The sequence below is a fragment of the Emys orbicularis genome, chromosome 6 (assembly GCF_028017835.1).
Source record: "Emys orbicularis isolate rEmyOrb1 chromosome 6, rEmyOrb1.hap1, whole genome shotgun sequence".
NCBI classification, from domain to species: Eukaryota; Metazoa; Chordata; order Testudines; family Emydidae; genus Emys; species Emys orbicularis.
Genome location: NC_088688.1, coordinates 76,985,864 through 77,009,403, shown reverse-complemented (window position 1 = coordinate 77,009,403; position 23,540 = coordinate 76,985,864). Strand labels below are relative to the sequence as shown.

The 23,540-nt window shown below is 39.8% G+C and overlaps 1 protein-coding gene across 1 annotated transcript; it reads right to left on the bottom strand.

Moving 5' to 3' along the window:
* Nucleotides 1-9,903: 9,903 nt before the first annotated feature.
* Nucleotides 9,904-23,127, bottom strand: ZNF475 (zinc finger protein 475). Its single transcript, XM_065405897.1, has 3 exons — nucleotides 22,483-23,127; nucleotides 15,650-15,830; nucleotides 9,904-10,055 (listed from the first exon to the last, which is right to left on the bottom strand). The coding sequence occupies exons 1-3, from the start codon at nucleotides 23,125-23,127 to the stop codon at nucleotides 9,904-9,906; spliced, it is 978 nt and encodes a 325-aa protein (XP_065261969.1).
* Nucleotides 23,128-23,540: the final 413 nt, after the last annotated feature.

The following is a 23,540-nucleotide window of genomic DNA, read 5'->3' as shown; positions in this document are numbered from 1 at the left end:
GAGGAAGAGGATGAAACTTCTGGTCCTGAACCATCAATGTCACAGGACCCACATTTTCTCCCATCCTCCTCCTCTGAACCACACCTCATAACCCAAGGTGAACTGAATGACCTTGTCAGGGATTTGGAACTACCCAAGAGTAAGGCAGAGCTGTTGGGCTCCAGACTACAGCAGTGGAATCTCCTGGCAGGTGATGTTAGGGTTTCCATGTTCCGTCAAAAGGATCTTGTCCCATTCTTCTTCATGGAAGGTGATCTTGTAGCCTGCAACAACATCGATGGTGTGATGGCAGCCCTCAACATCGTTCATGATCCAGATGAGTGGAGACTGTTCATTGATTCATCAAAGACGAGTCTTAAAGCTGTTTTACTGCATAATGGCAATGTTTTGCCATCAATTCCAGTTGGTCATGCAGTCCATATGAAGGAAACCTATGACAACATGAAACAACTTTTGAGGTGCATAAACCATGACCAACATCAGTGGCAGCTTTGTGGCGATTTGAAGGTTGTTGCTCTCTTGCTTGGTCTGCAGACTGGATACACAAAGTACTGCTGTTTTCTCTGCGAATGGGATAGTCGTGCAAGAGATTCCCACTACATCAAGAAAGATTGGCCACTCCGACAGTCATTGGAGCCTGGGAGGAAAAGTGTTCAGCATCCACCACTTGTTGAATCAAGGAAGATTTTGTTACCACCCTTACACATCAAGCTGGGTCTGATGAAGAACTTTGTCAAGGCCATTGACAAAACACAAGCAGCTTTCAAGTACCTCCGTGGAAAATTTCCAAGGTTAAGTGAAGCTAAGATAAAGGAAGGTGTCTTTGTTGGTCCTCAGATTTGTGAACTTCTTCGAGATGATGCATTTGACCATGCACTGCGTGGCAAGGAAAAGACGGCATGGAAAGCCTTCCAATTAGTGGCAATAAATTTTCTCGGAAACAACAAGGCAGACAACTACAAGTTGTTGGTGGAAAACCTCCTCAAGGCATACAAAAGCCTTGGTTGCAACATGTCACTAAAGATACATTTTTTGCACTCTCATCTAGATTTTTTTCCACCGAACTGCAGAGTAGTGAGCGACGAGCACAGCGAGTGATTTCACCAGGACATTGCAACAATGGAGAAACGCTCTCAGGGCAAATGGAGCCCATCAATGCTTGCAGACTATTGCTGGACAGTGACAAGAGATGCTCCATTTAATGAATACAAGAGACAAGCCAAGAAGTGCCGAGTAGACACTGAATAGGACTAAACTATGTACATAATAGTTTTTTGCCTTTTGTTTCATAATAAATTTTATTTATATAACCCTTTTGCTGATTTTTAAAGTGTTACATAAACAGGACAGGTGAAATATTATCATGTAAGATAAGATAATGGAGATATCCTATCTCCTAGAACCAAGTGAGTTTAGCACCTACAGGGTTCAGCGGGAGTTTTATGGATCACAGTGGAGCCAAAACTGGGACATAGGTGCCTAAACCAAGACTTAGGCTCCTAAGCATCTTTGTGGATCTGGACCTTAGATACTACTGTGATGAGTGCAATCAGGGCTTCCCATTCTTAGAAGCAATCAAAGTGTGCAATTTTTACCATGAGAGCCTAAACCCCTGTTCAAGTGATCACATAAGAGCACAAATGCCAATTCTATATACTAAAGTATATACTTAGGTCCCAATCTTGCAATGCTTTGTACATGTGTAGGACCCTGCATCCACAGAGAACCATAATGGTTTTAGCAGGGCACTTGATCGGTACCTGGGTCTACCTGCATGCAGCTCATTGCAGGATTAGTGCTTTAAGTGCTAAAATGTGGGGTTTCAACTTGCAGTTTGGGTTCTATAGTTTGGAAAATTAAGATTAAGATTCTCCCTGCAGGTTCCCATCCAAACAAGCAATAGAGCTTTGTATTGCGAGGGAGCAGGGTCCAGTGCTGAGAGGACATGATTGGGCATTAGGTGAATTGGGTTGTATTGCTGGCTCTGTTCAAGCAAGTCAAGTAACTTTTCTGGGCCTCAGTTTCCCTAACTTTAACATAGTGTGAATAAGACTTGCCTGGCAGGGACTATAAGCCTAGCAGATGGTCGTAAAGCACTTTCAGAGCCTTGAATAGAAGGTACTATAGAAGTATTGTTATTACAGATTTTCAGTTCTCTTAACAGTACTTTCAAGATTCCAGAGGCTCCCCAGCACTCTTGATTCTTAATTTCACCCCGGGGGACTCTCCAGTTACTTCAGTACCCAGAAGCCCGGAAGAAACCTTCATGTTCACTAGGCTCACTTTCTCTCTGTATTTTCCTGAGCACAAAAATATACAGAAGTTCAACTCACTGCTAAAATTGCCTTCCCTAAATATATCCTGTGTTACATATTTACTCCTTTCCCTTTGGACTCTCCAGATGAGTGGTTAAAAAAAAAATCCAGCCCCCACCTCTAATATTTCCACCCATATTTTAACAAATGATAATACTAAAAATAATTAGTGATCAGTAGACTAATCATGAGACCTAACCCCAGAATCAAACTTAGCTTTTGAAGAATGGTTGATTAATTAAGAACAGAACAAACCGTTTGAAATCTTATCTGGATGAGAATATTTACTTTAGGCAGGTCAAATGTAAAACCCATTAACAGCAGTACTTCAAGACAAAGCTCTGATCAGAGCTAACTCTGTTAGCCTTCAAAAGGCCATTTCATAAAGAAAAACTGTGGGATGTGTTTCCAGCACAGTTGCCAACTTTCACACGGTAAATAAGCACCCCGACTTTCACAATAAACCACAAATCAAGTTAATCCCATTTCAAAACAAGGTCAAAACAAGCCAATCCCTAAGAACTGTAACACTCTGTGACGAGATCCCCCCAGCGTGCAGTCTGGGACTGTGGTGGGCCCGCTGTGCGCCCCTGACTCTCTCCTCCCTTGCCCCGCTTGCTCATTGCCCCTGCTTGCTCATTGCCTCTGCTTGCCGGGAGCTAGTCAAAAAAAAGAAGCAACAAGCTACAACAAACTACAAGCCAAAAACTAGCCAACAAGCAACTCACAAGCCAATTAAGCCAAAAACAAGCCCAATTTCGGCATTATTTTCGCGGGTTTGGCATGTCTGGTTTCCAGACACATTGTGCACTCTGCAATTGAAAGAAACTTTGTTCCAATCCAAGTTAATGAAACAATACATGGTAAATCCCCCAAAATATGCATACAGCAAGAAGGATCCAGTGATGGAAATAATCCCACGCCCTAACACATGGAATTTGCATTATTTTAGTGAATAAAATCACCTTCAGTGTTCAGACTTTTATTTTCCATGTGAGAGGTACAGCCACACATGACTAGAATTACATTTTTCTTAAATCTTCTTAATATAGTTGGGCGACATGAGTTCAATGATTTCAAATTACGACAAGTGCCTATATTGCCACCTGCTGGGCTTTGTTGATTCATCAACAATCAAAACCAACTGCTGCTGCTTTTTCAAACCATGCTGGGTTTTTTTTAAAATATCACTTGCACTTGTCAGCATTTGGTTTCAGGTTGGCTAGATCTACATCACTGTTAATTTACCCAGTAGATTGCTTGCAGTATTTTAAACTTAAACCTCAAATATCATTAAACTCATTTACCTTAAAATGTGCTTTTCATTAAGATTTAAGTGAAATCATGTTTAGACTCACTTCTGAGGAGTATTATTAGCAGCATACGTTGCTAAAAGCTGAAGATGGGACATGATACAGCAGAGAGGTCACTGAAAAATGCTGTTTTCCTACTCCCTTGCAATATTCATTACTGTAAGAGATCACATAATGATGAATATTTTGATTTCCTCTGAAGTAACTCAGGCCTTGTCTACATTGGGATTTCTAGCCACTGGTATAGCTACACCAGTGCAAAGTCCTAGAATAGATCATGTGCTGCACTGGTGTAAACCATGATTTGTTCCAATGAAGCTCATCCTGTTTCCAACTGGAGTAATCTGCACTAATGCAAGTCTCAGTTGACACCAGTGCAGTACATCCATACTAGGCGTTTGCACAAAACGCAGCTACATTGGTGTGGATTCACCTGGGGTAAACATCCACAAACTGACAAGACCTGTTGAAAGACAGTGGATTTCAAAGTCTCTGTTATGTTGTGCGTGTTACACTTTACAATGCTTTAGATTTCAACATTTAGAAAGTTTGGGGATTACTAAGAAATGGCTGAATATTTACATGATTTTGACCTTCAAATGTCAAAGGTGTTGTAATAATGGTGAATTAACTCTTCTAAGGAAATATTTTGTGGAAACAGGAAACAGGTGAAATTAAATTTAAACTAGATTTAGTAAGGGTGGGGGAATTTTTCATTTACCGTGCCTTTTGACAAGAAATGGCATTTTTTCAAAAATGAAAATTTGAAGGGAAAATTTTTCTTTTTTTCACAAATTTCCAATTTTTAGAGAAAATGAAAAGAGGAGAGAATTTTTTGGGATTTCTGAAACTTACTACCAACAATTTCTTTTTGGGGGGGGGGGAATTGGTTTTTTTCCCATTTAGTCTCCCCTCATCCTCTTTTTCTTTTTACCATTTCACAAATGAAAAAGAGAGCAAAAAGAAAAAAGGAAGAGAAAAATGAAGGAAAAAAAGAGAAAACCCTAAAACAACCTCCCCCAAGCTAAAATGTTCACTTTCTTGTGGTGTTTGGATCTGGGGGGTGTGTGTGTGTGTGTGTGTGTTTGGCTTTGTTTTTTTGAAAAAAAAAAACAGAAAAATTCAAAAACTTTTATGAAAAAATGAAAAAATGTAAAAAATATAAAAAGTGTTAAACATACCTTTGTTTAATGGACTCTATAGTCTGCTTCTGCTTCAGTGCGTCTTAAGTATGTGTACTGTAAGGGTTCAGGATTAGGCCAAAGGCTGTAGGAAGTGTAATTTCTACATTGTGCCCAGTTTATTTCTGGGCTATGAGGTTTAAATCAAGCTTACAATGAAATTATCTAATATTGTATAATAAACATTTGGACTCTTTCCATCGCTTACACAAGGATTATCAGAGGGAATAGTTTGTGCATAAAATAAAAAGACAAAAGAAAGCTACAAACATGTCTATAAAATTTATTAACAAATAAATGATTTAGCAACTTTTTATATATAAAAATAAACAATTTTTGCAGCTAAAATGTTTACTAGCAAAAAGGTTTAAAATGAAATAATTTTGCAAAACGTTTATGTATATATATGTGTTTTTTCCACTTACATGAACAAAATCAATTATTGCACTGCCACATTTTCTCCTTCGTAGGCATTTGTCATAAACATTCATTCATTAATAAAGTTGAGTAGATAGTGAAGGAGTCACACCTTGGATTGTTTTGATCACTTCCAATGTGCTTTGCCACTAACATTTGAGAAAGCTGGAGATCTTTGGCAGATAAAATTCTCATGGCTATTAATATAATGTGTCACTCTGAAGCTAGACAAACATTTTACACATATTATTCATGTGCAATTGATTTTTTTCCCTGTTAGGCCAAATCTTGAAGTCCTTACCCAGTTTTTAGTAATTCCACAGGAAATGGAGGTTTTGCCTGAGTAAGGACATTGGGAGTCCCTTCCTGGAGTCAAGAATTTCATTGCCTTCAATGACTATTAGGCTCCAACTCTGGATCTATATCTTTTATAACAATGACTTTGTTTAAAGGAGGACATTCATTCTCTTAGCATGTTCTGAACCTTGCATGAGGATCAATAATATTTTAGCTTGTGTTCTGACTTTTTATAACCCTTGCCTAGGTATGTTTTTAGTTGCTATCAGCACCGTCATTGCAAACTAAATGGACTTTCTTTGTTTCTTTTAAGTGCAGGAAAACATTTTTCAGATCTTTAGAACAATTATGTGTTGGGTCAGCAGAAACATAGGATTGAAGTGGGACCCACTATAAGACTGAATGTGTGATAAGAAAAAGTGATAAGTAGCCAAAGAACAGTAAACAATGCTAAAAAGCAAAGAAAGTTAACTGCTTTGCTTTTTTGTTTCCTGTTTCCTCTTCTGAAAAAAGGTTAAAGGAGGAATGCCAAATAAATATGGAAAATGCTGGACAGATCACAGCTTAGTTCTGCTGAAAATGAATTAAATTGTGAAATGAATTGATGGTATCAATGCAGAGCTCACTGGGCAAATGTTGACATAAAAGTCGCCACTGCACTTGGCACAGGTCTAGTATTCTTGCTGGCAGTGTCGGCAGAGAGGCCAGTGACAAAGGCTGGAGATCAAACTATCCTCTTCAGCGTCAGTTTTGAGGCAGATTGCTGGGATTGTGTGAAGAACCTGCCATGCTACTGCCTCTGCTGTACCTCACATATGGATAAACAGAGGGCTGTAGTCTCCAGCACTGCACAAACACACACATACAGACACACTCACAAAACCATCACCAAAAATGATCAAAAGATCCATTGCATTCCTCACCCATGATCCTATCAGATGCTCCCAGTTTCTGGGGAATGGTCCCTTCCCCATCCATGCCTTTTTATCTATTTTCCCCCAAGGGGCCCACATCCTTGTGCTGGTTGAAGAGGACTAGTCCTAGAACTAGCTGGTGGTACTCCTTTTTCCATCTACCTCAGGGATGGTGTTAGAGAGTGATGTGATATGGAGTGTCTGCTCTCCACCCAGAGCCCAGGTGTGTGATACCTCCATAGTGCTCCCATCCTGTTGGTACAAAAGCTTAGACTTTGATCTCGGGTCCCTTAGGTGTGAGAACCATTGTGCTGCCACTGCACTACCAGGCTACCAGCTCCCTTTACATTTTAAATCTCACAAACATAAATATATAAAGCAAGCTCTGCTATATTAACAGGAGTTACTTCACTTGGTACTGTGAAGCTCTAATTAAACTCTAGCTTTCCATTTCAATAGCACAACAGCTTTCAAACTCATGGCCAAAGTTTGGCAGGCCTGGCAGACTCTTGCCAGAAAGCCCACACACACCTGCAGTGGCATAAAGCAGAAGTTTGCCAGCCCTAATCTGACTCCCCCAAAAGCCTGCATAGCAGTCACTCTTCAGGTCGCTGTGACAGGAACCTTGTAGAGGGGAATTTTGTGGTAAGGCTCAGAAGTCCAAAGACATGATCCACACAAGTATGCGTGAACACCCCATGTGCACAGCCCTTCAAACAGCTCAGCTCTACTCTTGGGATACACAATTTGGGGAGATGAGTAGGTGGATGTAGGGAGAGCTTTACATGAAGCTGATGTCAGTCATTATGGGTAACATTTGCAAAATAGCACATTACTTAGGCTCAGGAGTCCCATTTGCAAAAGTAAATTAGGCAATAAAGAGCCTAAATCCCATTGACAGTTGATCTTAGATTCTGCCTCATATTTAGTTTTCAATGTCAGCAAATGAATTGATTACCTTAAGGGTCCTTGGTCCCTTTTAAAACCATTTCTGCTCTTGAAATTGAGCTGGAATGAAGCTTGATGGCCCAGTTCCTCAGCTGCAGTAAAGCATTGCTTACCATAACTGAGGAGGAGGGCCACAAAGGTAGTTTTAAGCCACCGTTGCCAATTCCTCCAATCCTGATGCCATTTTGCACTGGGCCAGTCCCCAGAATAAAAGAGAGTAGCTTTCAGGCTGCCAACAGCCTCTGGGGGTGGATCCAGCAGCAACAGATGGCTGGTGCATGGGAACAACCTGGCCAAGCCCTCTTTCCCTTTGCTACACCCCCTCCACCAGTCCCAGGGAGAAGAGGTGAAGTAGCTCTAATGCCACCCAAGAATTCTGTACAATGCAATAAAGATACTGAAGGGGCTGGATCTGTTGGGTTTATGGAGCTTTGCATTGCAGAGCAGGAACGGGTCCATTGATTTCAGGAAATACGTAACAAGAGAAAATAAAATTCCCCTCCTGGAGATGAAAGGGCTGCTGAGGTGCTTGACTGTTTGGGAAATTATTTTCAGCAAAGAATGCCGATATCTGTCCCAATTTGAATTAACTTTGTGTTGGGGCTCGGGCAGGGGCAGGGGCATTCCCTTAACAGCTGAACAATGATGCTATTTCTTGTTTTGCTTACATGGCAAATTGTGCAGACTGATAGCTTGGGGGGGGGGGAGAGTAGTTGAAGCCCATCTGTCATTTCAGAGTACATAAAGACATCCAGTTCCTTATATCTGATTTTTATAAATGCAACAATAAATGCAAATACTCTAGGAATAGTCACATTTGTCACAGGATGCATACAACCAGCTTAATGGCATTAAAACGGAAGGTGAAAACTTATAGGTGATCCAGTTTCTTTCAGCAGTTCAGGAAGTTCATATGATTGCTTAACAACATGTATTGGATTTTGTCATACATTTCACAGTAACCTCCCTGGCCACTTAATAAAACACTTTAGAGTAAGGTACAAAAAAGTGCTCTCTGCTGCAATTCTATTAGAGTATATATTACTTCCTTCACATGTTTAACCCTTTCACTGGTGCTCTTTGACTCTGACTCTGATCTGGGATACAATAGCGTTCTTTGAAATGTTGGAATAAAAAACCATCTCTAGTGCTGCCCCATATAACACATATCCCCATGTCTTGTGCTAGCACTTTGATCCTGAACCATTGAAGTCAATGGGAGTTTTACCTTTGACTGCAATGAGCAGGATAAAGCCCCTAGTACAGACCTCCTAGTGCTTACCAGTATGGTTTAGGATGGGGCAAACACTCACACCCACATACTCACCCCATGGTAGCTAGTGCTGACCAGCCTCCCCCTTTGCACCTACCAGCACTTTGTCACCTGATTATGGATGCCTCCTCCAACGTTGCAATGGATGGGGAAAGTAGGTGCCTGTGGTTTTAGGGTCTGATCCAAATCCCATTGAAGTCAATGGATGTCTTTCTCATTGACAGTGGAAGTGTACTTTGGGCCAGGTGCTTAAATACTTAGGCCAGCTTAAGCAGGCTAAATAGCTTTGTCTTACAGTGTGATTTAAAATTATGGTTCTATGGTAGGTAACAAAAAAGTTCTGTGTTTTTTATGTTTTAATGGAGAGAGGGCTTAAGTCAGCACAGTATACCCGTATCCTTAGGAGCCATGCAAACTGTACAACTCCAAGGTGCCGGAACTGCTGCAGGCTGATTTATTGATTATTCCTGGGGAAAGAGCAGTCTGCCACAAAGGAAACAGGAAAACTCAGGAAGAGGGAGTGACGGAAGTGCTGGTGTGAAGGGAGACTATTGTGCTCTGCTAAGCTTGATGCTCAGCCTACACTTGGCTCCTCTAGCTGCTCCCTCCCACACACCCACTAGGACTACTAAACCATGTGACTCCCCTACATCGGACTCCCCTCCACAAGCTACAGGTAGGAAGCTTGATAGTTCCAGTCAGAGCTTAAAAATTGAGGATATTAAACCCAAAAAGTAATTTACATAGGAGTGGGGCAGGGAGGCACAGCCCAGCTACCGTCACTGAGTACTGCAGGATATTCTCCCCTCGTCATTATTTGAGACAGGGAGTTCTCTGCTATTTATAGATGATGTATTTGGGTGCTTCTCTTCTGATTGCTGGGGTATTTTGCTCTGGAGTGAACAGTAATCCCCCAGAATAGCACAGGCTCAGAAGGGCACAAAGGTGGCTTAAAGACACCTTACTGGCACCCCTGAACTGTGAGCTCTGTGCTGCATCTCTCAGAGCACAGAAATGATGAGAGATGTCTTCCATTTCTATAATGATGTGCTAAAAAAATCACTGTATTTGGCCTACATTATAGTGGCTACTGTTGTTTTTACCTAGGAGATGATCTGAACATGTTTCCACATCACTGTGATTTTACAGAGCCCCTGAGCTATGCCTTTTATTTCCAAGCAGAATTTTATTCCTTTAATGCTTTGGCTGGAAGGTGTGTGTTGGGGGGTGGGGGGACGGTGTGCTTTACTTTGTTGGTTTCGGTTTACAGGACCGCTGGTGGACAATCAGTCTGTCTGGCAGGAAAGTACGCCCACAAATATCACATGGAACTAACTGGCTCTGGGCACTGTTCCAGGCAGCCTCATTTAGAGCATCGAGATCATAGAAACCTTTGGCTGGAAAATTAAAAAAGAAAGTATTAGTTTTCATTCTGGAGAACCATATTCAGCTCTTTATGGAAAATATTTTCAGGAAATACCTGTTGACTGAGCCTTTTAGTTTTAACCAAATCATATTGCTTTTGCAAAAAAAAAAAAAAAAAAAGCCCTGCTTATAGTCCCAGGGGTTGAATAAAGTTAACTACAAACTCAATCATTCTGTATTGTATTAAAGCAAGGAGAAAACATTGCCCTGTGTGTTATGGTATGAATTCTTAACTAATTATTAACATCTTTGCATGCATGTTATTATCAGCAAGTTTCGCTTTCTTGGCCTTATTTCAAGTTCTGCTTAATGAGTCTGTATTATCGGACCAAGGGGATGGGAGGAAATGTATGTTGGGTATGTCCCATCTGTGCTAGTCTGAGCAAAGGGTCCAATTCTTCTCCAATTTAAGTCAATAAGAGTACTGCCATTGACTTGAATAGGAGTGAGATTAGCCCAAAACCTCTTATGGATAAATCCTGCAGTTTTTACTCAGGCAAAACACCCACTGAGGTCATTGAGACTAGGAAAGGACTGCAGAACCAAACACATGTCATATTTTGTTCAACTTTTACTCACAATTATTTCAGTGGGAGTTTACCTGCATTAAGAGTACAGGATCAGGCTCTAAAGAGCTAGCTGGAGTGTATTTCAGCTACATAATTTATATCATAAAACCTTGTTTTCTTTCACCTTACAATAAATGATTGTTTTAAACACATTTCCAAGCAGAACAGCTAGGTTGTTTAACCAATGCTTTAGTCTCAGCAACTGCATCTAGATCCCATTTGAAGGGCACGAGGAAAAAAAATAATCTGGCTAGATTTGAAATGTATGAGTTTTAACCTGACCAGAAGGTATACGATACTACAGATCGTGGCTATAAAGAATTAAATAAATTTTGTCTTCAAACTGCGAGCACAAGTCTATTTAAAAAAGGTCCCATGCATTTTTAAAATATTCCATGGTTTCTGTCACTGGCACGATATGGATCTCTTCATTAAGGGCCCAGGCAGTTTTAATATGATTCATATCCAACAGTTCACATAACCACAATAAGCCTTAGATCTCTTAATATGCCTGTTCCTAATGTTCTTTTCGTTAGATGAGCAACCGACTGATGTTTCTTTCTTTGGCTGAGGCAAATACCCCTTTCATTTGCAGGAAATGAATGTGTATTTTCTGTACTTTGGAAAGTTTATTGAATAAAGAGAGAGAGAGAGAAAAGGAAAGGAGGTGACTTTCTCCCTACAGGCATTTGTTGCATTCAGAAAACAAAAAAACTGCAATCAGTCCAGTGGTTCTCTCCAGTCACACTTATTTAAAAAAATAATAATGTAAACTATAAAAAGTTTTATGTAAACAGATCTCATTTCTGTACCTCTCTTGGTTTAGAACACTGCTTGTTCCATTCCCCAAAAAGGCTACCCCCCCCTCCATTTATAAAACTGTGAGACATGTGGGGTGTGTGTGTGTATAGTTTGGGGGTAGTTAGCATTTCCTGGATTATTGGAATCATTTTAGCAAAAAAAGAACAAAAGGAAGATTATTTTCTTGGGGACAGGAGAGTGGGAAGCACATAGTTTTTGCTCAAACAGTGTTATTCAACCTATCAGCAGCAGACACTTAGGACCATATTGTGGAAACTATCAAGTGCCTCCTTGGGAACTGTGAGCACACAGCACCTCACAATAGGCACTCAACACCCTGTAGGAGTGAGGCAAAGTGTAGATTCATAAATAGGCACATCCTGCTGTGCTGATTTCTTTAAGAGTAGATACCTTCTTTTCCTCCCACTTCCCCAAGATAGCTAGTGGCTCAGAACGCTGCTGTTCCACAAAACCTTGAAGTAGCCCTTTTTACCCAGCCATGCCCTCCTCTGTCAGATCTAGTCCTCTATCTTTTTCTCTCATTTTTACTCTCAGTATGTAGTAATAAAAGTGATGATCATAAAAGAGCTAATGAAATGAAAATGCCTTCTCGGAGTATGTCTTCACTGCAGGAGTAACTTGGGTAATCAGCACTCAGGTTAGCCTAGCCTGGCTGAGAGCAGCCATACTGCAAAACAATACTCAAGTTACTGTGTCCTCACTGTTGCTTCACTCACCTGTATCCATTGCTGAGACTCCTGGGAGAATATCCCATGGTTCTTTGTGCAGAGCCACTCTACAGGGGAAAATGTCGGAAGATACTGGAGGGCTATCAGCACTTGAATGAGTTAGCCTACACCCTCACTGCAAACTGGGTGGGTCACCAGCCTGAGTGAAAACAGAACCCTGGCTGTAACCCACACCCCAAGCTTGCCAGCAAACCCAGTCTGAAAGCATCACTAAACATGGGAAAGAGGGTTTTATGTGTGGACAGGAGGGAGGTTTACAGGCAACACTCATAACAGCCGGAGCTAACTCTGCTGTGAAGACATACACACCAAGTAAATGTAAGGGTCCAATCCTGCGAGGTACTGGGCACTGCCAATTCTCATTGATCTGGGGAGGGGAAGTGAGGACTTGCAGAATCGGGCCCAAAATTACAATAATTGAATAAGTGAGAGGAAATGAATGTTTATTTTATGTCACATACAGTATTTTCCACTGTAGTTAGGCTTCCATATGTCACAGTGGGAAATGTATTTGTATTAAGCTATTAGGGTTTAGAGACAGTAGAAAGACCATAGCAACTGTCTTGTTGCATAACATAATGTAATATATATATTTAATGAAGAGCAACTTGCTGTACTGTACTGTAGTGTAGTGTATACAGTAGCTGCTTTTAACATGTCAACATGTGCTAGTAGTTACTACATAGTTAGCATTGGTATTTCTACTAGGGTAGGGTTAAAACTCTGGTATCTCAGACGCCATTTTGTGGTTACCATTGGCAAATGTTAGTTAGTTTGTTTTTAAATGGCCAACATTATGGGTGTAAAAGCTGGCTGAGGTATCAGTCCCCAAGTTGCTCTTGCCTGAAGATATTTTGTTCTAATGAATGCATATGTCAGTGTGACACTGAGCACCTCATGTATTCACACCCTACATACTGTTGTAATATTCTTTGTACAAAATATGCCTTGTGAGGTATCATTTGAAAACTTATATCTGACTGATCTTTATTATTCCTGTGTGATGTATGTACCCAGTGGGTATTAAAAGATATGGATATATGCTAAAATTATGACCAAAGAGTGTTTAAACCAGGTCTGTCAGGAAGAGTTGTTAAATAGGTCTAACTTAAACAAAGGAAGGTGTGTTTACCTCAATTTACATACAAGCAGTAAACAGTAAACATCAAGACAGCAGGGGGAAAAGATGTCAGGAAACAGAACAATTTGCATTTCAGCAAACACAAGCCAGGGAAGAAAGAGCACGAAGCTCCTTCAGCACCAGACTATTTGTTGCCTTCCTTACAGCTTGAATAAATTTTACTTTGAGGGGTAACCCTCAGAAGAATTCATTTAAAAGGTTTACGTGTCTATAAAGATAGGGGCTGAACCTCAAGTGATAAGCAATTGCATCAACTGATTTTATATAATATTATTGTATTAAAAAAGTGTATAGAGCGAGGTCTTTTCTCAAAGCTAATGACACCCTGGTGATTAATATCATTGTGAAATGCCTGTATTAACACTATATAAGGAATTATTAAGATTCATTGATACTATGTTTTAAAGTCTGTGGCCAAACAGGGAGAAACAGATTCCCTCCCAGACAGGAGAGAAGGCAGCTATTTACCTGTCTCTTATGTAAATTAAGCATGTTGGAATCAAAACAACAGAAGACTGTGATGCAGTGTGCTCCTCATGTAACTGAAGGGAGTAACATAGGTCAGATGGGCCAATTCGGCTGCAAACTGGGGGACTTTTAGGCTGAGAGGAAAGCCCTAATCAAGGGAAATTCATCTGTTCAGGACAGGTGGGGCTTCTATAAAGATCAGGGAGCTGATAGCAGAAAGGAGGCTGCAGGGAGGAGGGCTGTAGAGACCCAAAATCAACCTTAAGGACATATATTAGAGAAGTATTGAAATGATAAATAGGGCCATTCTTGTAGGTAGTTATCAAAGCCATGTTAAAGTAGACTAAATTATTTGAAATGTAAACCTGTATTGTTAGAGAATTAAAAGAAGATGCTAATTGTATTTGTCTGTGTTTACTTTTATCTTGTTAGATGTTAACAAATGTAACCATATTAACTTGTGGATGATAAACGTCTGTTCCTGTTACTATATTCTATGGATTCAGAGATCAAATGGGAATATTAATATTTAGATGAAACTTGTGGTATAATAATATCATTGTCTTTATGTCTCTTTGAAATTTGTAGTAAAACTACCTATGAACTGCTTAAATGGTTAATAACCTTATGCTAATAAATGCATCTATTTACTGGTCTGTGTGTAGTAAATAGAGATTTACTTCAAAGCAACAATGTGCATTACCTATTCTTCATTCAAGGAATGCCCACTGTGTTATCTGCTGTCAAAAGGCTATCATAGCCTGCTAGAGGACTATAAAAGAACTCTAGGGCCTGATCCTTGCCATCTCAGATCTGCTTAAACTTTGGCAGGGGAAGTTCAAGCCACAAGACTGAGGTCTCCTGGTACTCTGAACTGTCCCTGCAAATTCTTATGGACGAATTTTAACAACATCTATACATGGACTGCCTATTATTAAACTGATTCTGGAAGAAGTTTTTGCAAATCAGCAGCTCACCACCTTTCCTATGACCTAAGAACTTTATTGATATCTGTATGTATAATGATCTTTTAACCACAGTAATGCTTTCTTTTCTTTTTAAATAAATCTTAGATTAGTTAATAAAAATTGGCAGTAGGAGTGTATTTGGGTAAAATCTGAAATATTCATTGACCTGGTGGGTAATGTGTCTGATCTCTTGGGATTGGTAGAACTTTATATATGGTTAATAAGATTTTAAGTAATTCACACCATACTTGACCTGGCTGTCTGGGTGGGAGCCAAAGGCTGGATTGCTTAATGGGAACTGGATTTTAGTTTCTTGGTAACCAGTAAGGTATTACAGAAACTGTTTTGTGACTGGCTTGGTGAATCTAATTATAAGAATAAACCACCAGTTTGGGGGATTTGCCCCATTCTTTGCAGTTCACTCAGATTGAGCATTCTCAGTGTGGCCTCTCCAGCGTCCAGTCACACCCTCACTGGTCTGGATTGTGCTCTGAACCCTGTAACAGTCGTACTTGCATATTGTTCTTGGATGAGCTGTCCTGCTTGAAAATGTGCCTTCCTATGGTGCAGAAAGTAGCCAAAAGTAATCCCAGTGAAGGGCTTAGTTATGAAGATTGCAAATGACTGGTTTTAGACTCAAAAGTGATTGACATATAAGGGGTCATTACTTGAGAGGCACAGAGCACCTTTAACTGACACTGATTTGGCAAAAGAAAAAATAGGATGCTTTAAACAAGCTAAACTCTATCATGAGTAGATAGTTTCATATGAATGAAGACAAAATTACATGTAAAACATTTAGCTCTCTTTAAACCTATTTTTTTTCCAACTTACATCCTCCCAGTTCCTCTTGTTTGATCGGTAGCTTACCTCCTAAGGATCTGACTTCTGGCTTTTTAGGTTCAGGTCTTCGTAAATGTTTGGGTAGCATGTCATTCTCGTTATGCCATTTTTTCAGACATTGTGGTTCATGGATGCCAATAGATTTAGTTCCAAACTCACGGCCACATATGTAACAAACAACAGTGGGTGGCCGTCTGATCACTGGTGGCTGCAAACAACAATTGCAGTAAAGAAGCATTATTGTTTTCAGAATTCATTTTAGACAGTAGTGATGTTAATGGAAAATGATCATTTTAAGGAACTGATCCAAAGCTCACGAAAAATCAATGGGAGTCTTTTTCTTGACTTCAGTGGGCTTTGGTTCAGGCCCTAAACCCATAAAGGTCCCTCCTTTATTAAATGGCCACTTGAACCGGTGCTCCAGACTCTGGGCTGAAAATTCATGGAGGTCACTTCATTACTCTTCAACTAGTTAGATTTAAAGCCTTCTACTCCTATCATCACAGTCATGTCCATGGCAGTGGATCGGCATACTAAATAAAAAATTATAGTTTAAGTATGGGATCAAGCAGAAAAAGAGTAGTTTGACTCAGGAGAAAATAATTATTTAAAATAAGATGCCTCCAATGATATTGGGGGGAACACAAAAGTGTCATCATCAAAGCAAATAGCTTTCTCTGTAAAAATGTTTCCCTAGGGGAGAGGGGTAACCTTTTATGTCAGATCTACCACACTTTCATTCTGAAGTGACTGACTGTCATTACCGTTGGATAGACACAAGGGGGGCGAGATAATATCTCTTATTTGACCAACTTCTGATGGTGGAAGGCACAAGCTTTCATACTACACAGAGCTACAACACTGCAAAAAGTTGCCATCGAATGGCTGCTTAGTGGCTTACATGGGAACGAGTTAGTAGTCTCAGTCCTGTGCCAGCCACATCACAAAAAGACATCCACATCACAAAACTCACTGTTGCAGTTGGCACTCTTTCTGGCACTCTCAGCAGAAAGGCTAGAGACTGAATAAGCATATCTAACCAAGCCCTGGAAATTGTCCCTCCAGATCATAGCTGGAGGAGTGTAGGGAAGTCTGATAAAAGCTGTATTTGTTCTGTAGCCAGAAGTCTAGCACTTGGACTTTGTTCAGATGCTAAAAACTCACTTTAAAAAAAAGGTAAGAAAAAAATGGCTCCTTATTGTAATTTTCAATAGCATGCAAATATTTTTCTAAAGAAAACTGAAGATCGGAGAGAAACATCAGAACTGAATTAGATCACCTTCAGCTTGGAACGATACCCGTCCTGAACCCATGCTACATGTTAAATTCTCTCCCACCTCCACAGATACACGTACCAGAGCTAACTAAAATACAAAATGTGAAAGAGAATTCTCTTTGCTATTTGTAATAAGAGATGATTGTTAAACTATGGAATCTTTGGGATGGTAAGTTTCTTTGGGATTTTTAAAACCACTGGTATTTAACATTCATTTCTATTCCTCCTTAAACTGTCCTGCCCAAATGTCACATCTGGAATGATCGTTGTTTGGAAGTAAATTATTTTTGGAAATCATCAGATCCCAGTTCAAGGAATTTTCCAACCCAGACTATTCATAGGACAGTGACTAAATAGTCTGCTACTTACTGTTCACGGTTTTGTTTTTCACTTGTAAAAAGAGTGATCACATTAATGCCCAGTGTCATGAGGAACTATGTCCTTATAAAAATAGCTACAAATACCTGACAAAGTCATTAAGACTCTCTTCTTGTAGGTGTCCTTTTTTACATGGTTATGACCATTTATTGTCTTCACTACCATGAATACAAGTATTAAACTCAAAGGCTATATATTTTCAACAATGAACAAAATATGTCATTTCTTTTTCCAAGCCTTTTTTGTAGAACATGGTACTTACCTTAGAGGTATATTTTTGGTTTGTTATGGTGCGTTCAGTTTGACTGGGTCGCAAACTTCCCTTAAGAGCATAATAATTTTTCATCTAGTACTAGAAGAGTCAAAAGTTCCCACTCATCAAATTACCTACCTAACTGAATGACAGTGGACCAGAATTCTGACCAGCGCTGCTCACATGTGAACAATGGAGCACAGAAAGAAGTAGAAAAGATTAATAGTGCAATCAGGCGCCTAGAAAGTAGACTTTTTTTCACCCATCCCAACCTGTCTGACAGTTAAGGACATTAGCGTAAGGGATGGAAGTCTCTAGTATGAATCTTATTAGAAACAGATAGATTGTCTCTTTGTCACAGGCTGTCATAATGACCTCAGTGGGGGATTGGCCATATTGACTGGAATGGTGTAGTACAGAAGCCAGAACTGACCGCTATATTTATCTAGTTAAGTGTAGTAACAAAAAGGTAATTCTTTTGACACTGTAGATAAATGTATATGTAACTGCATGGGAATTATCTGAGTTTTCCATTTTATTCTAAAACTGCTACCTTTTTAAAACTCAGAAGTAAAGTATACGGTACTTATATAGAGAGGAGAGAGGGGAACCTCCACACCCACCATGATATTTCTTAATGAAACTCATTCAAATCTTTTATTGTCCATTTTTATCTATCCTTTTCTATTTCCTCATATTTTTGTGAATTACCTTCTAACAAAGTGTCCAAATCGGCTCCTGCTGAAATTAATGGAGAGTTTGTAATTTACTTCAATGAGAGCAGGAGCAGGCCCATGTTGTTTGGCAATACATGCTATTTGAAAAAGTTCTAATTCTATGAACTGGTTACACAGTTTTGTAACCAGTTCATAGAATTAGATCAAGTGAATGGTGTAAAAATTTTGCTGGAGTACCAGACTGATTCTGTATTAAGATGTACAGTAATGCAGAAGAGAGAGGTGGCTAACATTTTTATTTTGTCGGTAAAACATTACAGTAGGGAATAAACAGCAGATGGCAGCACCAGATGCTAGACATACAGCTGGTAGGATTTTAGGATTAAAGTTATCACCATCTGTTGCCAAAGAAAGCAGAAAAAGAACATTTATAGCACTTAATTAATATCAATCTGCATAGTAAGTAGCAACCATTTTTTTCTGTGAAAGAGTAGTGCATTCTCTGTTGTACCGGACTGGATTTAAAGAATATAATTATGTGCCTTATTAATAACATCTAATGTATCACTATATAATCCAAATAGGATCCAAGAAGAAGAATTTCAGAACTGATTTAATCCCTGAAAGTCAATTAGGCATAGGCTATTGTTTGGTTTATATACAGTCAGACCCAATTAATGCAAATGAGTCCATAGTTTCCATTAAAATCCATACTTTGGATTAAAAAACAACTTTGAACTAACAAATCAGTAATACACCAACTAGCTTTCTCTACAGCTGGACAAAAGATTTGGCGGAGGATTAGAAGAAAATCAGAGCTAGCGTAAAAACAGTGGGCCAGATCCTTTGCTTCCCCATGGTTGCTTTATGCTGCTTTGGTCACACATAGGAGCCCAAGAGGTGCTTTAATGATACCAACTGGTTCAGGATTTCCCAGTGTGGCGAAATCCCCAGGTGATGCAGAGTTTGTATAACTGTCCCTACCTCACCCTCTGATCCAACTCCCTGCACAGGGGACTTGGCAAGGGGAAGGTGTGTGGCAGGACACCCCTTCATTTCAGTGTTACTCAGTTGTAATGACTCCTTTAGACCACTGGCAACAGGGACAAATTAGAGCAGCCATGAGGTTCCTCTGGCTAGTGCTAGCCCGGAATTGGGGTATGCAAGTTTATGTACTTTGGAGTATTGATGGTCTCGGATTATAAATGTTAATGTAAGGGTTGGCAGAGAGGCTCTCTTAATATATATATTTTACTAAATATTCATAAAAGGACCTGATTCAGCAAAACACTTGATTTTACGCATGTGCTTAATTGATTTGCTGATTCTGGACCAAAGAAGTTTGGATAAACATAACATGGACTGCCTAGGATTATTTTCCCCACCAAGAAGCCCTCTATTAATTTCTTCTGATCCTTCTCCTGTCCCTCAACGGACATGCCCTGAGGCAACATTTCCTCAGGTGAACAGGGCTGGAATGCAGCTCTTTCTACTTTGCATTAACTAGGTCTGACTGCATGTTGTACTTTCCAAACTTCTCCTGCCACCAGCCCAGCACTTTCCCTCTATGCAGCAAAGCTGTTCGCTATTACTTAATTAGCCATTATTTATTTTTAACATAATATTAACACATTAGTAAATCATTGTGTAGCTGGCAAAGTGAACAATAGTTACAAGTATTTGCTGGAAAAATACAGTGAAAACTGGACAAGATGACCAAAAATTAAGCTCAACAGATGGTCTATTTCTTGTGTGGTCTTTATGCTACTCAGAGGATTGAGATGATGTTCCCATTATAATTCTCTCTCTCTTTCCACTCCCATCTCTGCTTTTAAAGTGCAGGTCTACATAGAAGAGAGGTTCTGTAAATGTAAAAACGCAGTGTGTGGTTCCTTGTCTATTACTGCTGAAGAATTCCCATACTAGATACATTCAATTTACCAGTGAAGAGATTTCTTTTCTAGTGGCCAGCACTGCAAACTCAGCCTCAGACCTGAAAATCAAGCTGGTTTCTTTGCTTCTTGTGCATCATCACTAATATTATTACACTGTCAGTCAGACCTGTACAGCCCCCATCAGTGTCAGGAATGAACAGGTGTAATTGACTAGAACTAAGTAAACAAAGTAATGATGCACAAGAAAAATTAAAATCCAGTTCACATCATCTTGGCTACACTGACTGTGCAGTATTAAGAGGAGTAAAAAGCAGTAATAACTTATTTTTGCCAATCAAGTCAACATATGTGACTGAATGCACACACATCTGTTGAGTAAGAGGGTAACATTTTTACAAAGTGACTTTTTCCATAGAATCTTTTCTCTACATCACTATAATTATGGACTTCTTTTCTTTTAATTTTTTAAAAATATTTTTTTCTTAATTAATTTTTCTTCTTCAGTAAACATGAAATTATACGCAAAGAGTAACTAACTCATATGCATTATAATAGTACTTCATTGTACAATTACACTATATTACATAATGATACAAGTTTTTGATTGATAATACAATGTAACAATACAAGGCTAATGTATTTTTTTCTACAACCATAGATACTCATATATATAGCATTTTGCATTACTTCATATATCCTATGCCATGTGAACATGTGCTGAAGAACCCTACTATCTATTCACTATTGTCTATCTATCTTATGTACTTATATAGCTCCTAATACTGTAGTATCTGAGTGACTTACAATCTTTAATGTATTTGTCCTCACAACACCCCTGTGAGGTAGGGAAGTACTATTATAGCCCCCTCCCCAGACACATTTTTTTAAACAGATAGGAAACTGGGACACAGAGATACTAAGACCCAAATTTATGAAGGTATTTAGGCATTGCCCCACTCAGCACTGCAAGGCCTAAGTCCCATTTTCAAAGGTGACTAAAATGGGACTTAGGCACTGCAATGCTGATTAGAGCAACACCTAAATATTTCTAAAAATCTGAGCCTAAGTGACTTACTTGGTCTTGTAGGAAATCTGTAACAGAATAAGGATGTGAATATGGGTCTCCTGAATGCTAGACTAATGCGGTAACCAGTGGACCATGCACATTTTCTTTTTACAGTAGTGTGACTCCACTGAAAGCAAATGAAGTTGGATGCTCAGCACTTTTGAAAACAGGGGCAGCTCCAGGCACCAGCGCACCAAGCGCGTGTCTGGGGCAGCAAGCCGCGGGGGGCGGCCTGCTGGTCGCCGTGAGGGTGGAAGTCAAGCTGCCTTCGGCGGCATGCCTGCGGGAGGTCCGCCAGTCCCGTGGCTTCGGCGGCAATTCGGCGGCGGGTACGCTGAAGGCGCGGGACCGGCGGACCTCCCGCAGGCATGCTGGCGAATCCGCATTACCAGCCGAAGGCTGCCTCACTACTGTGCTTGGGGCGGCAAAATACATAGAGCTGCCCCTGTTTGAAAATCAGGCCATTCATTTAGGCACCTACTTATGGATCTAGATACTTAACTGTAGGCATTTTTTTTTAATTTCAGCCAAAATAAGGTACCATTCCAAAGTTGGTACAGAAACAAAAAAATATAGGCTCTATTTGGTTAATTTCATGTAGCTTCTTGCATATAAACTGGAGCTAGAATTGGTCCCATTAATCTTGGCTCCTTCATCAAATTCAGTAGAAAAACTGCAGTCTGTTTACTTATTTTTCATTGTATTCTGAGTTGCTGACTTTGAACATGCAAAACCCAATGATTTTATTCATGGTTAAGTCTAACATTTAAAAAATGTAAATCTCTGGAATGATTAAAGTACAAGGAAACATTAGGGCTCGTGTTAATTAAATACAAACATCTGATGTCTGTTAAAACATACTAGAAAATGCAAAGCCTGCTTAAGCAGCTCGACATAATCTCTTAATGACCTATAGTGCATAATGGCCTCTTCTGGGGATACATCTCCCACAGGAACATGGAAAATGAGAACTCAAATATCTCCTTTCAACAAGAAAGATCAAAGAAACAGGGATAAATAGGATTAGAATATTTTATGCCTTCCCTTCTGAACACATTATTCCCCCCCTTACTCCACCCTTACTTAGCTGGGAAGAATTTGCATGGAGCAAAAAGACGCCTTTGAAAGAAGTAGGCCTTAAAATTTAAGATCTGATGAAAGTTCATTCATCTCTAGTCTCTGGGGTATCTATAGCAAAACAATCACGTCTCTTTCCTAGGTCATATGCATAATAATTTACCTTATCTGGTATGGATGGTGCAGCCCCACGTGTTTGTTGAACTTTACTAGATTGATCAGTACGTGCTGCAGATACAAGGCCAGAGGTAGGGCCTTTAACAGATTTAGGGGGGTTAGAGCTTGAAGGGCCCAGGCCACCATCCTTTGGTCTGCAACTCCTTTGGTGCACAGGGAGACGATCAGGAAGAAAAGTGCGACCACAGTTTTCACAGGGTAAGAGCTGAGCTTGAGCACTCTGATAAGCTGCCTCATTTGCAGCCTTAATATCATAGGTGCCACCAGTAAGGGACTGAGGTTTAGCAGGCTCTGATCTTCTGAGATGCTTTGGTAATTTGTCATTTTCAATATGCCACTTCTCCAAGCATTTGGGTTCATGTATGGCAAGAGATTGTGACCCAAATTCTCTGCCACAGATATAGCACACCCTAAAGCCAGGTCTCTTTGATGGAATGACTGGTCGATTCAACTGACTCTGAGACATGCTTACAGTGTTTGACCGTTTTGATATTATTACAGTGCCTGGTCTCCTTTTCCCAGGGCTTGCTTTTACTATGGAATCTAAACTCACTATTTCTGGCAAAACTGTGGGAAGATCTGACACACTGGATGTTGCAATCTGTTTTGAAGGCAGAATGGTAGAGATATTAGCAGGGGCCTTTCCAGCACTTGGCAGAGTTTTATTATGCTTGCTCAAACTCTTTTTCTTTACAGTTGTTTCCATGAAGAATACAATGTTCCAGGAATGTTCTCTCTACTTTACTTGAGATTGCCTTTTTTCAATGTGATGCTCATTTTTGTTGACTTTGCTTCGCAGGTTAGAAGTTACTAGAGTGTAGGGGAGCTGCATCGAGTTGAGGCATATTTGCAGCAATCAGGTTGTGATGTTTCAGTGGCAGGAGTTTGTGGGGGGGGGGGGGTTGTTGCAGTTTTTTTGTTTTGCCTTTTTGCTTTGTTTTATCCTGAAACAAATTATATAAGAAGAAATTAATAAACACTATCTCTTGTTAAAGGTTGGCAACCAGGGGTAAAGTAGACTCCATTTACCTTACCATGATGCTATACTTTCATGTCCCATACAAATAAGCAAGGCCATCTAAGATGGTCGACTCACAATGTCATCTGCTAAATTATTTT

Bases quoted from the DNA above. Each gene is read 5' to 3' on its own strand.
- ZNF475 (XM_065405897.1), bottom strand. From the start codon at position 23,127: ATGGAAACAACTGTAAAGAAAAAGAGTTTGAGCAAGCATAATAAAACT. The intron at 15,831-22,482 runs GTATCTGCAGCA...TGTTGTTTGCAG, and splicing joins AAGGCCCTACCTCTGGCCTT to CCACCAGTGATCAGACGGCC. The intron at 10,056-15,649 runs GTAAGCTACCGA...TTAATTTTCCAG, and splicing joins AGAAGTCAGATCCTTAGGAG to CCAAAGGTTTCTATGATCTC.